Raw genomic sequence first — 14256 nt, 5'->3', positions numbered from 1 at the left:
TCTGTCTTGCTTCAGCTTCAAGTAGAATTTTTTTAGCTTTCAAGTTCTTGCTTTGGTTTGATTATGGTGTTTCTATCTTGTCTCCGTGGCAAATGTGAGGAAAACTGCATCTTCTATCACAACGCTCAAAAGCCCCGCCTAGCGGCCTAAAGTATTACTGTAGGGAAAAGTGCGCAGAGTAGCTGCAATTATGATACCATACAATAGATGTCCCCACTGTCATGTGTCGGGCTTCTGAGACTAAAAGTACTTGCAACACAACACAACAGCGAACTAACTCTTGCTCATAACTTAAAAGTTGAATGAATAAGTGCTTTTAAATGAAATCTTAATTCTCTCTTACTGACAGAAATCTTATACTGATAAACATAATAAAACAATCCTTTCGTTATTTTGTTGCACCTTTTTGAAATGAAATGTAGATATACATTTGTTCCACCCTTTTCAATTTTGAAGTTGTAGCATAATGACATCCTACCTTATCTCCAAGAAGATGTTTTGGGGTGAAAGATCGCAATATTTCTACGTATTTCTAGATTATTTATCTATTTATCAATCTTGTAGGGTACTCCCTTCAGTTGTTTTTTTCCTAGCGTTTAAAGTGACTTTTAACACTTTGCAAAATTTGAAGAAACCACATAACGGACATGCCTTGTAATATAAGAACACCACAGTATAACAGGCGGCCAACCACGAACTCCGGCCGCCAAAAGTCGGGATTCGGGGCGGCCATGTAGAAGAGTTGATACCAGAACATCGGCATAGGGGCGATACGAGACAGGAAAAACGTCAACACAAATGTCACTTCGTTGACAACAAACACTGTAGAAGATCGGCTGTATCCAAGGTACTTCAACGTGTTCCTGTAAGTGGGGATGAATGGACAATTTGGCGAAAGGAAAAAAAAATCATTGAAAGAAGGAATAACTTGATAGGTGATTGATTGCAGAAACGATAATATGCATAGTAGGAGAATCTTACGATTCAATTTGTACGTGTATTTCTTTTCTTGCAGTTTATAATTGAAAATGTGAAAGTTGATTTACTTTGGGTCAACAAGGATTATTCCTACGAATAAATGGGCACGAAAATGGATATGCGCTCTGTTGTATGTATGAAAATACCTCAAGCATATATTCCTTAGGCATACTATTTGTTTTAAACGATTTGCCGTCACCGCGATTTCTTTTGTGTGTGTGTGTGTGTGTTTTTTTTTTTTTTTTTTCTTTTTTTCTTTTTTTTTTTGTCTACTGATTTAAGTAAAGTATCAAAGGCACTGCCAGGCAAGAACTGTAACCAATAACTGACTGAGGCCCTGAGACTGAGACTGACGACAAGAGCCGAAGAAAACTGATTTAAATGACTTACCTCAAGTTCATGAATATGTTGGAAACCTCCCATAAAAGCATCAACTGGCCGAAGTATTGACAGAACGGCCAGATCTGAAACACCACAAGTACTTAGAATGAGTAACGTTATATCTGACGTATCGGCGATATTGATACGGATCTGATCAAACTAATCATAAACAACACTCAGATATCACAAATATACAGAATAACTGGATGTAACATTTGTTAAAGAAAATAAAGGCATGTTGATTCGATCGCGACGACAAGGATGACATCCCCTGAGAACCCCCAAACGTAGACGAGAGTGCATGCAAAAAATAAAATGACAAAAAAAAGCCTTCATTATGAAATCTATGTAGTCAGGAAGGTTGAACAGAATGACACAACACGCAAAGCATGGAATAGAGATATACAGAAGAACAGATTCTTTTTGCTCTTCTACGTCTTGTTCTTTGACTTTGGAGCGGATTTTTGTATACATGTATCCTACGACATCGGCCTCCCAATGTTTTTGCAATCTACCAGCGCAGCGTCACGCGACAGTAACTCCGCACCCGTGCAAAGATAGTGGCGTTTGAGAAATGGCACGTTTCGTGTGGAATGACGTGTTTTGAGGAACTTCACGTCGTGTTATTCCTCGTTTCGGGTACCCAAAACATAGCTCACCAGCGGCAATCTTGCTCGTTTTGCAGCTGCTTTGCATTCGGTTTACAGTATGGTCAAAAACATTTTTTGTGGAAACTTATGGAAATTGATGCCCGAACTGATATCATCCATAAATTCATTGATTCGTATATTCTTTCTTCCATACAGAAGAACGTTCATGCCAATGAAAGGAAGACTTACAAAGGTATTTGTGAAGCCGACGATGATGAGGAGAACATGATGAAGTACCAACAGGTGATGACTCTGCTGGACCATGCCCACCGTGTCTGAAAGAGGGGTAGAGTAGAAACAGTTCAGATGGGACGAGCGCCGAACTGAAACGTAAATGTTTCATGTAGGCAGTAAACCTGGAAAGTGAACTCGATCCAGTTTTAGCTCACTGTGTAGCTCTTCCACAGATCGTGACTAAGAAGAAAGACGTTATGTGCAGTGTTTATAGGTTTATTGTACCAGAGAAATTCCCCTAGCTCTTTCCGACAATGTACAAGCACAATAAACAGTGGACCACAGCTTAACGTTCCGTCCTTAGCTTAAACTACAACCCTTTCCGGTAGCGTGAATGTCGGGTGAGCGACACGGCAAGAATCGAACTCATGGCTTCTAGTTCCAGAGGCAGGGCCACTAACCACTAGACTTCACACGCGTACCTGTCCGTGTCTGTACGAATATCATCCAGTATATCTACTATTGTAGCAGTTGAACTAGAAGAGGAACGCTGGTACCAACATTTCCCCTTCAAGCAATACCAGGTGAAGCAACCCTCGATCTACAACTGAGTTTCGGCGATACGGTACATGTACATCGTATTGACAGGGCTTTGAAATATAGGGGCGCCCACTAGCGGTGGTAGGACGAAGTGTTAGTTAGGTGTAAACCTGTCTATATATAAAGTTGGAGTGACAAAACCTTTGTGTGGTCCATCTGAAAAACTCATTTCAACATAATACTCCATGTCCCATACCTGATAGGGCGTAGCCTATTGTGAAGGCGGTTGCAACGTGAACGTAGTAAGATGCATACCTGTGTAAAAACAAACAAACAAACAAACAAAATATGCTAACAGACCTACTTGACCCCGCCCGTAGATACGCGAGTTGATGATGATGATGATGATGAATGGTTTATTTGTAGATACATCGCAGCCGGGGTGGCTGAATTACGTATTACTTACACTTAGTTACAGGTATAATTCCATTAAAATCTGAATACACATTAAAATTTCACAAATTGCTAGAAACATGGATATAAACAAATGAAATATTCGGGAAATCACCAACTATATGACAACTGTTACATACAGATCAGTCAAAACAGATCCGTCAATACAGATCATAAACACTTAAAGAATTCTCAGTTATATAAGCCTCTGCCTCACATATCATCGTTCAGTAGCCTTGTCATGTATGGAACCGGTGAATCTCTATACCTGTTTGTTTTACATTTAATAGATCTGAATTTGTGTGAGTTTCTAGTACTCATCCTGTGTCCATCGCCGTTGCTCATTCTCAGTGGGAGCAGTTCCTGGTCAAGCGTTTTGGCGAACTTAATACACAAGAGTTGGTATCTGTGCTGATATAAGCCTTTTATTTGTTTGCGTCTCCCTGGCTACGTCACTTTTCATTATGATTTAGATCATCACAATTATAGGCATATGATAGACATAATCTTAACGGGTAAGTGAAGATAATCCCAAAGCTCAACACTTACAATGTGTCATTGTCTAAATATAAAGGACGCTGAAAGCTTCATAGAGAAATAGGTTATATTGTACTTTTGCTCGTAAATATATCATTGGTACAAAATAATACATGGTTACACTACTATCTAAAGCAATAATGAAATGATTATACCAACGGTTCACAAATAGCTTACGCTTCAATAGTATATGGGAAGGTATATACATTAAGTTAAAACTCGGTTATCCCTCTTTAGTACGGGTCATTTTATGCTGATAGTAGTATACGCTATTAGATGGATATATGGACCGAACTTACCGTATATTTTCTGGTTTGAGGTTTTCGTCCACCGCAAAAGTGTACAAGACCCATACACTTATGACGAGGGCGTGTAGAAATGATGTAGTACTGGAGAAAGATAACATGTAAAAGTATGCATGTTACTCAGCTGAATATCCCTTTGTTCCATTATGCATTGTCAGTGATCTTGGTTCTATAGCTAGCGCAAAAGACTGGTTAAGTGTACATTAACATCTATAGAATGTTAAGACATTTGAAAGTGAAACATGAATAGTACTTATTTGTAGTCCCATATATTGATATAACGTTATTCAAACAGTTCGTTATGAATGAATTTCACATGTTAAGGTTTTTACTTTTGTGTATCGACAGAGATTACACGCAGAAGACCTTGTGAAAGTCCATGTACTCAATGTTGTCAACGAAGTTAGTTCGTTACTCTACGAAACTGAATTTGTGAGTTTTCTTATTTACAAAAGTTTAAGTATGTCGATGAAGGTTAGAAATCCAGGTAAAATGATACGCAAGGAATCTTTTACGCAAACAACTGGATACAATTTGAAAACTTTAATAGACCTGGATATCAAGTAAACTATTGCGACCTCTTACATTGTCAAGGATCTAAGTTTTATCCATGTTGCTGGAGTAACTGTTAATTTTTGTAAAAAGAAAATAATGTGTTCTTACCTGTTACAGACTCGCGCTCGGTTAACAGCTGACATCTGTCGGTACGATGTGCTGTATGCCCCGTACAGGCTTGGTAGGACGGTCCGCTCTACCAGGAAAAACGTACAGAAAGAAGCAGAGGCGATGTAAGGGAATAACTGATCAGCTTTGCTGGACATGATGTTTGTGTTTTGCACGGTCGAAATTACACCTACAACAGTTTAATAGGTCTGAACAGGCGTAGTGGTTATGCTAGAGTTTTCGAGAGCTCGAAGTGTGCATCTACCACTGTATAACGTCATGGAATAGTCCATTTCATAGTTTAAGGGGCCCACAACTTTTCTATAACTTGATTCCTTTTATTCACACAACCGTTATCTGTATCACCTTCTGTTTATTTTTTTCCTTTAAGATAAAAGTATCGTGATATACATCGAATATTACCCTGTAAATTATGTGGACTCAGTGTCAGTCCAAGCGCCCCTCTCACGATGCCACCACTGTCCAACTATCTGTTCCATGACATTTACTTTGTACATACCCAAACCTAACAAACGTACCGTTTGGGACTTCTCACAAATCAATTATGATAAACTCTCCGAATTTTGTTTTGGCTCGAATTGGAACGAAATTTTTTTCTCTTCATCTGTGGAAGAAGCTGCGAATAGTTTATAAAAATAAAGCAAGCTCATTATCGAAGCTATGAATACCTGTGTCCCTAGTAGAACCTTAGTAGTCAGCTCGCCCGTGTATGGGGAGAGCCACACCCCATGCACGTTAAAGAACCCCCACACGTGCGATGGTGCGGTGTGGATGGAGCAAACCATTCTGTCTGGAGTTGGTGATTCACTACAAATCACCAGGAAGGAGGCCTGGCGAACCTTCGTGTCGTATCAGCCACACGGTGATTACATCATTCACCATGCCCCGGAGAGGAGATAGGCGCCGCCAGGGGACTAAATTGTCTATTGATACAGCACGACATGCTGTGCTGCCCCTACGGCTAATTAAGGCTGATTAAAAGGCTATGGGACGAATAAATGAATGAATGAATGAATGAATGAGTCAGACCAAAGGATAAGCCCTGGATAACAAAAGAAATCCGTAAACTTATGAGTTCCTGTGATAAACTCCATAAATTGGCTAAATTATCAAACTCTCAGGTAAATTGGGCTGCGTACCGTCAGGTCCGTAATCGGCTGTCTAATGTTATTTCATCCAGTAAATATAGAATACAACACGGTGTATTCCGTATCACCCGAGGTATCAGCCCAACTGCGAGTCGGATCGCCCGAAGGCCGGCGCCGGAGGGTGATCCGACCCGCGGGAGGGCTGGGACCGAGGGTGATGCGGAATACACCGTGTTGTATTTTATTTATGCTATACCCACCTAAGAAAACCCCTGTTTTGATGCGAAATGCGCCAGAAGTTGAACAAATTTGGTGCCCTCGAACAAAACTTGTTGCAACAGTAATGTTCCAACGTCTGAATCAGGTATTCGAACATTCCATGGCGCCGCACTCGGCCCGGTCGAAACAGTTCGATTTATTCGAATGGAGCCTGTGTAATACGCCTTTCGAACCGGTCTGATACGGAAGTTATGGCCCGGTCCGGAACACCCGTATCGAACGTTTTCACGTCACAGGTATGACATAAGTCTTAGTATCACTCTCATCTGATTCTCTGAGTCCCTAAGTGATCCATGTTTGTCAAGCAAAAAGTAGTGGCACGTGGTTAAACACTTCTACAAACCAAAAGCTACTTCTACCATTCCTCCCATAAAGGAAGGCAGCACATTTATTGTTGATTCTTCAGCAAAGGCTTCACTTTTTAACAGCTACTTTGTCTCTCAATCCTCCATAGACGAATCAAATGCATCACTGCCGACATTTCACTATCTCACAACCAGTCGTTTACTTCATGTCACCACCACTCCAGAAGAAGTTATACTCTACGTCAAGGAGCTAGATATCAACAAGTCACATGGATATGACAATATCGACAACCGTTTCCTTAAAGCTCCTTTTGTAGCTGATATTTAAAAGTTAGTTACATTTCTAATCTCTAGAAATCTAGAAATCCCCGAGGTGGGGGGCCTGGTGATATACACAGAAAACGAGACCAAGGCCATGGGGTAACTAACTTAGCCCATGGCATACTTCCCCGAAGCTTTTCTAGTTCATCAGCTTTACAAAATGTTACTTTATTTTGCCCTAAAAGTCCACAATCTTTCTTGTTATTGCTTGAAAAGCTGTGACAGGCAGTGTCAGGCTGTAACAACACAAGGTCATTAATCTTGTCAAGACCTTCCCGGGTAAGGTGCCTGGAGAGACAAAAAGTCTGGTCATGTATTCCTCTGGGCAATTAAAAGTCTAGAGTAGGATTGGTCAGTTATCACATGACACAATTCTAGTCCCAGAAGATGGGCTCAAAGGTAAGCGAGGATTGGTCAGAACAGGTCACATGCGTATATCACCCACACTTTTTAGGCTGATATCAACACACTTTTCTTGATATCACCACACTTTTCTTCTGATATCACCACACTTTTCTCCTCATTTGCATGAAATAGCAGCACACTTTTTTCATAGCGACATGCTATGTGGATATATCAACAGAAAATGGGGGCTTCTCATTGGCTGAAGGGAAGTAGCCATGGGCTAACGCGAGTTATTCTGCTTCCTGTTTAACTGCTGATTTAGAGAAAATACACAGATAGGCTGTTCAGTGGTAAATGGAACTGAACCCAGGAAAAACAGTTGAAATGTGCTTTTCAACCAGAAGATCTAATTTAGTACACCCACCTCTGCTTTTAAACAAATTGCATTGTTAAGTCTGTTTCTTCTCACAAACATATAGGGGTTACTTTAAACTCTGACATGACTTGGAAATCCCACATCAACAATATATTGTCTAACATTTCTAAAAGCTTAGCTACTTTCAAAGGGTCGAACTTTAAACTCCGTCGTAATGTTTTGGAAACATTGTACAAATCATTTATTCGTCCGTGTTTGGAATACGGTGATGTCGTTTGGCACAGCTGCACGTGTGAAGAATCACAACTTTTAGAACGAATCCAATACCACTGCTCTCTTATTGTAACAGGTGCTGTCCAATGATCACCGTACTCCTCAGCTTGCAAAGAACTCGGCTGAGAGACCTTATCGGACAGGAGGCATATTCATAGACTTTTATTGTTCTACAAAATTATTCATGGTTCTACTCGTAGCGCTAGCTATTTGCCTGATCTACTTCCTTCAATCATTTCCTTAACATGTTCGTATGACCTTCGCAAAAAATGAATTTAAGATCACTCGACGCTTCAACAAATCGTTTTGCAAACTGGAACAAGTTAGACTTGGCAATACGAAGATACAGCTTCCTTAGGTTTAAAGTGCACTTGTTAAAATCTGTAAAACCTGTCAAATTTAGATATTTTAGTTTTGGTCCCAGATATGCTTGTACTCTCTTGGCACGCCTTCGCATTGGCACCTGCAGCTTGAATGGCAGTCTTTTCAGTCGTGGGCTAACTGATCGGCGCGGCAGTATGACGGGCCTGAGAAGCGCGGTTAAATCAGGCTACGGCTGAATGGGTCAAATTGAACGTACGCCGCCATTTTCCCGCCATTTTTAATGCTACGGCCAGCAGTAAAGTTTTACGTCATAGCGGTTGTGACGAATCAAAATTAAATGAAAATTCTTGTCAGTATACGCCCATTTTCTCATGACTTTTTTTTTGTATGCTCATGCAGATTTTTGTTTTGTGCAACTGCTAACAGGAAAGAAAGGAACAACAGAGGATGTATAAAGGTACATAGCGGCAGTTAATTGTGCCGTATTTCGTTCGACCGGTATAGTGCACCCCCTTCCAACCACGCGCCCGTTCTCCGTGCAATTCCGCGGTGTGTTCCAATTACGATATTATGTTTTTAGCAGGACCAGAGAGACAAAATAATTTACACAGAAGAAGTGGCAAAGGTAAGCTGTAACAGCAACATGTAACTGGAGAAAATGATGTGTTGATCATTTGCCAAATTAGCATTGCTTGAGAAATTGCAGTAAACCGACCGGTATTATGCCAATGGATGTTATATGGCGTTACTTACGATGTAGTGAGAAAAAAACTAAGAGGAGGGGGCTGTTCTTCAGTTAAGTTTTTGACCGATTTTTACACTTTCTCTCAAAATACAGAAGAAAAAAGTCTTGAAGGCGAGGAAGCTGTTGTTATTAAATTACTATATATTAACATAGACCCAACTACAGCAGTGCCAGGATAGAAAATATAATTTGTATGTATATAAATCGCCATCTGCATCAGAGCCCATCAACCTCCCATCTACGGTGAAGGGGCCGATTTCGACTTCCAAGCACCTTTAACCCTTTTGCTTTTGAGGCCCTCCACTTCTAAGTCCTATAACTCTTGAACGACGTGCCATAAGGCCACCAAATTTTCAGGACATGATATCGACATAATATCTGACAAGTATTAGATATTTGACGGTACGTTGACGTAAGATGACGTAATTATGACGTCATCAATTTGATTAAATTGGCCGGACCCATGAAAAATGGGTATTCTCAGAAAACTTCAAGTTATACTACAAAAATGTAACAACAAGTGCAGATAACAGAATGATAATGTTTATTACGACTTGTATTACCAATAGCAACATCGATGACGTCAAAATGACGTCATGCACATCTTAGATACGAGTTAGGCTCCGCCATATTATATCCACCACCTTGAATTTTTAAAACTACTTTTTTTGCAACAAATAATCCAAAAGGGCAATGAAAATGGACTAAATTCATTCATTTAGATGGTTTATGATGATAAAATACCCGGTAATTACACATTTTATGGGATAATTAGCTTGTTATTGTTGATCTTACCATACGGTCCGCCATCTTGGATTTGGGGCTGATGACGTCATCAAATTAGCATTATTTATGCATATATGATTATGAAAGATATGCTTAATAATATAAGATTTTATTTATGTAACAAAATAGCAGTAATATAGCAAATAAATGTGAAAAATGCATTGTTAGAACCAAAAATAGTGATTTGGGGCAAAACTGCCTGTCAACAAACGGTTGCCATGGTAACACGAAAAAAATGGAAAATTTGCCAAACTTCGTAGAATTGTTGCCAACAATATTCTAGGAAAACTCATCAAATTTGGTGGCTTTAGCGTAAGGCGTTCAGGCGTTATAGGACATCAAAGTTGGCGCAGGCCTCAAAAGCCCCCCCCCCCCCCGTCTGAATATGGTTAAGCGCTTTATTATTTAAGTAATAATACAAAGTTTAGAATTGTAACATATCTCTATCCTAGGATGATTTTAAAAAATCCAATTATTCCTCACACAGACTCAAACTCTCGTCCTGTAGATGAGTCCGCTAGTTCCAAAACAAAGTAAGGATGTGGGCTCATGCTTTTCATATCCACTCTTAAAATAAACATTAAAACTTGAACCACCTACACTCATAGGCATTTTTATTGTCTGCATAGTTGAACGGACAACAGGAAAAAGCGATGCCTATTCTACTGTGGTCATGAATAAAGATAGAAGAAGAGTATCGTTTTGTTGTTGACTGGACACTAGACTGTACTAAACAACCACGAAATTTCCTCTTCAATTGTACATAAGCTCGGCACGTTCTTTGTATTAGAATGGTGAGGAAAAGTTATATTTCTCATGTAATTAGATAGCAAATCACGATCTGTCTCTAAGAACCGAGAAGAAGTTGAACCTGTACAAAACACACTAGCTACAGAATTGACATTGTAGATTTATCTTTATATCACCATCGTACTTAGAACTACTTTGTCATTTTGACATGCTTGTAAAAGCATAAACGTACGATAAATGTTTTGATTCATTCATTCGTTAACAGTCGTACGCTTTTTTTCCTATTTGTGACCTTCTGGTGTGCTGCCCGTTTTTTAAATAATTTTCACTAGTGATTTGCAGTGATTTGCTCGTCTTACCAAGGTTATATATCACTGGTATATGTTTGATAGGTACATTTGCTTGTATTACACGTAATCGCTTCATGCAAAAGAGTGCAAGTCGCATATCCGGGCATATTCAATTGATACACTGACACTGGGAAGGGTTTCCTGCTCTTTTCGAGCCAAGTGGGTTGAACGTTCTCGAGGCGTGGCCTCGAGAGAGGTCTCTAGCTGAAGCTAGGTACTCAACGTGACCTTAGGCGAGTGGGGTAACTGGTATGAAGTCTTTCGGGCTCTTCAATGGCTCAAATTTAGGAGCTGATTCGAATTCGTTACCTCCAGGTTCTTAGTTAACAACCCTAACCACAACCCGTACAAACACAAATACACACACACATACAAACACACACATATACAAACACATATAAACAGACAACATATACAAACACACACACACACACACACACACACACACACACACACAGACACACACACACACACAGACACACACACACACACAGACACACACACACACACACGCGCGCGCACAGAGACACACACACACACACGCAAAGACACGCACACAGACACGCACACACACGCACAGACACAGACACACACACACGCGCGCATACAAGCACACACACACACATTTATACAGACATATAAACACACTGTGAACACGAGACTTTCAAGCCTTCTAGCTATAAAAGGGGTAGCGAATATTCAGCAGTTGGGCCAGTGTATGTTGAATACCACCTATCATCACGTTTTATTTTACACAAAAGATATTCTTCAACATGCAGTACTGAAAGTGTCATGTTTTGCCATATCACGGTGCATTTCTTGACATCATCGTCTATAAGAGTTTATATAACACAAAATGTCCAGAGTCTTTGTACATATTTAGAATACACACAAATAGCGTTGTGCACAACTTTAAGTGCGGCAGTATACATATAATGATTCTTGTTGCAAATACACAAGCTTCATATAACATTTAATTTAAAACACAGTTTCCTTCCCAATCACAGCATCTACAAAAGAACATTTCAGAGTGCCAATTAAATACTTTCAGACAGTGTAAATGTCACAGAAATTAAATATACTACATGTACATCAGTGTCTAGTTATTTTCTTCAATGTGGAATAAAAAGGAAATATAGAAGATAGTTAAAACAGAATTTTCACATTGGACATACAAAGAAATATACTTGCGCGTCTAACCTATTAGTCATGCAGTTTTACTAGTTTTACGCTGACACGCTTAAGAATCTGATTTCAATGCCAGAGATATTCACATCTTAAGGAGAGTGTTCATGGATAAACTATAGTTTTACAATGTGTCACTTTTCTTGTTAAGTTGACGGTGTCTCTTTCTTCGTCAACTATGCTTTCAGCTATGAATTTTCATTTAGTCTACATTATAAAAAATGCCACGTTGAAACACTACTGAATGATTGATGTAGTGATGGCAGCTTTTAGATTCGACAATGGCGACGGCGATTGTAATATGGTTCGACTGATTCATGACTAAGATTTGCGGGGTTGATCATTGGAACTGGTCAACAAAGATGCTGATATCCACTGTATTCGGGCGTGTTCCTAAGCTGATTGATGGAAATTCGTTCAGACCTGGAATTTGATGATTGGGTCTTCTTCAATGAATTTCTGGGAACTTGTAGAATCATTCTGCACTTTCAGATGCTTCAAAATTTTGGTTAGGTTCGTCCCGATGGTCATCATTCTGTTTCTTACGGGTGATCTCTCTAGCCAATACAACAGCCATCACTGATACTAGTAGTAACATGGAAACAGCAATGCTGGCAATTGAGAAAGCGTCTTTAATGTTGGTCATTTTGATGGACATAGTACCGAAGTCATTCTTAGAGAGATACATGCCACTGTGTTCATGTGAGTCAGATAGAAATGACGTTATGTGTCGTGTAGTGTTATCATCCAGATTTAGGTCTTGTTGGATGGTGTTGGACTGGTTTCGTAAGGTTGGCAGAGGTGGTACAGAAATATTGCCGTGGTCTGTGGTCTTTTTCAAGGTAGGAAGTAGTGTTTTAGTTGCTTTTTCCTCTTCATTTGGGCAGGCCTTTAGGTTTGCCTCGTGTAACGGGACATTATGTAGCACTTCAGGATTGCTACATTTTGGCAAACCATTGACAAGAAAGTCATGAAAAAGCAGACCATCTCTGACAACAGATGTACATGTGAGTGGCCAACACTGGTGAAACGCAAGGGCCATTTCTGTCAACCACGCCATACGACAGTCGCAGTGAATCGGGTTACCGTAGATATATCTGTATCCTTTTTTCATAGGCCTGTACGTTTTCCCGGTATGATTTAAAGACTGGTTTTCTAAATTCGCCTGAGAAAATGTAGCAAGGTGATTGTAAGCCACGTTTACCAAATAAAGAGATTTTGCGCCTTTCGTGACCAAGTCGAGCCTAATAGAGGTTAACAGGTTATGAGATAAATCAATCCTCTGAAGATATTTCATTTGCTGCAAAGATTCCCAGGGGAATGTTGTGATGAGGTTATGACTGAGGTTCAGCGTACGGCTTAACGAAACCCCAGATAAGTCATGTACGGTTTGGATAAGGTTGTACTCAAGAAAAACCCGATAAACCAAGTGAATTGGACTAGTTGGTAGGCTTGTTATGTTGGAATGTGGGCAATAAATGTCAGTTTCAAAACCATTTCTAACGTAACATCTGGTCGGAAACGAACCACCCAACATTATACTTGATATTAATTGCACACGAATGAAGAGCATAAAGCACTTCATAATTATCATTTTATGGACCCGGACCTATTTACATGTTGTGAGATTGACATTTATAAATACGAACTACTAGTAGTTTAAGGTTGATGACATCTGAAATGCTCACTCGAGAAATGATCTTCTAACAAAGCGTGTTGATTGCCTTGCAGTTGATGAGAACTTTGACATCAGTGTGAAAGTCAGAACCTGCAGTAACATAATTTAATGAAGAAATAAAAGTTTAAAGCTTTAAAGACCTTGGAGTTAACGTTTTTTTTTGTGTGTTAACAATCTTATATTCTATATCATTTCAGTTTCATCTAAAGAACAAAATGATTGAATACACATTTTCTCGGGCACATTCGTACAATGGATGGTAAGTGCTTTTATCTTCATTAATGAAAATAGTTTATATCTTTTACATGTACTAGATGTTCACCACCTAAACATAACTAATAGTTAACACTGCTGCTGAGGATGCGTTCAGACCGTTCTTCCTGTGGTGATATATCTGAAGAAAGTAAAAAAGAGAGAGAGGGAGAGAGAGAGAAACAGAGGGAGAAGAAGAGCAAAGGCGTCATTCTTCCAATTATTGTATACGTGCCACAGCTGATTGATATTTTGCTCCCATAAGAAATTTCGTACACAAAAAAGGAATAGAAAAGAAAGGCACTAAAAGATTAAGACTAAAAGGAGTGACACGTGTCATTATCTTTAAAATTGCAGTTACAGTGCGACCGTGGAAATAAAGATGTCCATTGAGAACCAGAAAGACAAAAAGGTAATGATGCTCTTAAAAATCGTGGCATCATATAACATTGGTATGATTTTCTTATGCATGATTTCAAATTGTATGTTCCAATATA

At 39.5% G+C, this 14256-nt stretch overlaps 1 protein-coding gene across 1 annotated transcript; it reads right to left on the bottom strand.

Annotated features, from left to right (window-relative positions):
• Positions 1 to 295: 295 nt before the first annotated feature.
• Positions 296 to 2289, bottom strand: LOC118408652 (TLC domain-containing protein 4-B-like). The gene is made up of 3 exons (XM_035809508.1): positions 2199 to 2289; positions 1369 to 1442; positions 296 to 863 (listed from the first exon to the last, which is right to left on the bottom strand). The coding sequence occupies exons 1-3, from the start codon at positions 2271 to 2273 to the stop codon at positions 590 to 592; spliced, it is 423 nt and encodes a 140-aa protein (XP_035665401.1). The 5' UTR covers positions 2274 to 2289; the 3' UTR covers positions 296 to 589.
• Between the last annotated feature and the right edge of the window lie 11967 nt (positions 2290 to 14256).

The sequence above is a fragment of the Branchiostoma floridae genome, unplaced genomic scaffold, assembly GCF_000003815.2.
Source record: "Branchiostoma floridae strain S238N-H82 unplaced genomic scaffold, Bfl_VNyyK Sc7u5tJ_304, whole genome shotgun sequence".
In the NCBI taxonomy this organism is placed as follows: domain Eukaryota; kingdom Metazoa; phylum Chordata; class Leptocardii; order Amphioxiformes; family Branchiostomatidae; genus Branchiostoma; species Branchiostoma floridae.
This window is presented reverse-complemented; position numbering and strand designations above follow the sequence as displayed.

Excerpts from the sequence above, each read along its gene's own strand:
- LOC118408652 (XM_035809508.1), bottom strand. The coding sequence starts at position 2,273 with ATGGTCCAGCAGAGTCATCACCTGTTGGTACTTCATCATGTTCTCCTC. Across the intron at positions 1,443-2,198 it reads TCGGCTTCACAAATACCTTT|ATCTGGCCGTTCTGTCAATA; the intron begins GTAAGTCTTCCT and ends GTGGTGTTTCAG. Across the intron at positions 864-1,368 it reads AACATATTCATGAACTTGAG|GAACACGTTGAAGTACCTTG; the intron begins GTAAGTCATTTA and ends CCCCACTTACAG.